Source organism: Aptenodytes forsteri, unplaced genomic scaffold (genome assembly GCF_000699145.1).
Source record: "Aptenodytes forsteri isolate BGI_AS27 unplaced genomic scaffold, ASM69914v1 Scaffold184, whole genome shotgun sequence".
NCBI lineage: Eukaryota > Metazoa > Chordata > Aves > Sphenisciformes > Spheniscidae > Aptenodytes > Aptenodytes forsteri.
The window spans coordinates 3,643,914-3,644,298 of NW_008796078.1; the positions used below are offsets into that span (position 1 = coordinate 3,643,914).

A 385-nucleotide genomic window follows, 5' to 3' on the forward strand; every position below is an offset into this window, starting at 1 on the left:
GTACCGCTACGTGAAGCTGGCGGTGCTGGGCAGCCTGGCGGCGGCGCTGGGGCCGGACACGCACTCGCTGCTGGCCTCGCTGCAGCGCAACGAGCTGTCGGAGCGGCGCTTCCTGCAGCTCAATAAGTGCCCGGCCTGCTGGGGCACCAGCTGGTGCCGCAAGTTCCTCAACGGGCAGCTGCGGCTGGAGAGCTGGGGCCGCCTGCGCCTCTTCGACTTCTTCAACGTCAAGAACGTCTACTTCGCGCGCTACGGGGAGCCCCGCGAGGGCAGCCGCCGCGTCGTCCTCAAGCGCCTCGGCTCCGCGCAGGAGCTCGCCGACATCGACACCAAGATCTGCCGCCGCGCCACCGGCAGGGGCCGCCGCGACCTTTTTCAGGCCCCG

The 385-nt window shown here is 70.6% G+C and overlaps 1 protein-coding gene across 1 annotated transcript in view; it reads left to right on the plus strand.

The window, feature by feature from the left end:
* Position 1: 1 nt before the first annotated feature.
* CUNH3orf58 (chromosome unknown C3orf58 homolog) overlaps positions 2-385 on the plus strand; it is a gene marked incomplete at its 5' end in the record, with an annotated part of 19,479 nt that continues 19,095 nt past the window's right edge. The window contains one exon of the mRNA XM_009286732.1: positions 2-379. Coding sequence (XP_009285007.1) covers positions 2-379 — 378 coding nt within the window. The remainder of the gene's footprint in view (positions 380-385) is intronic.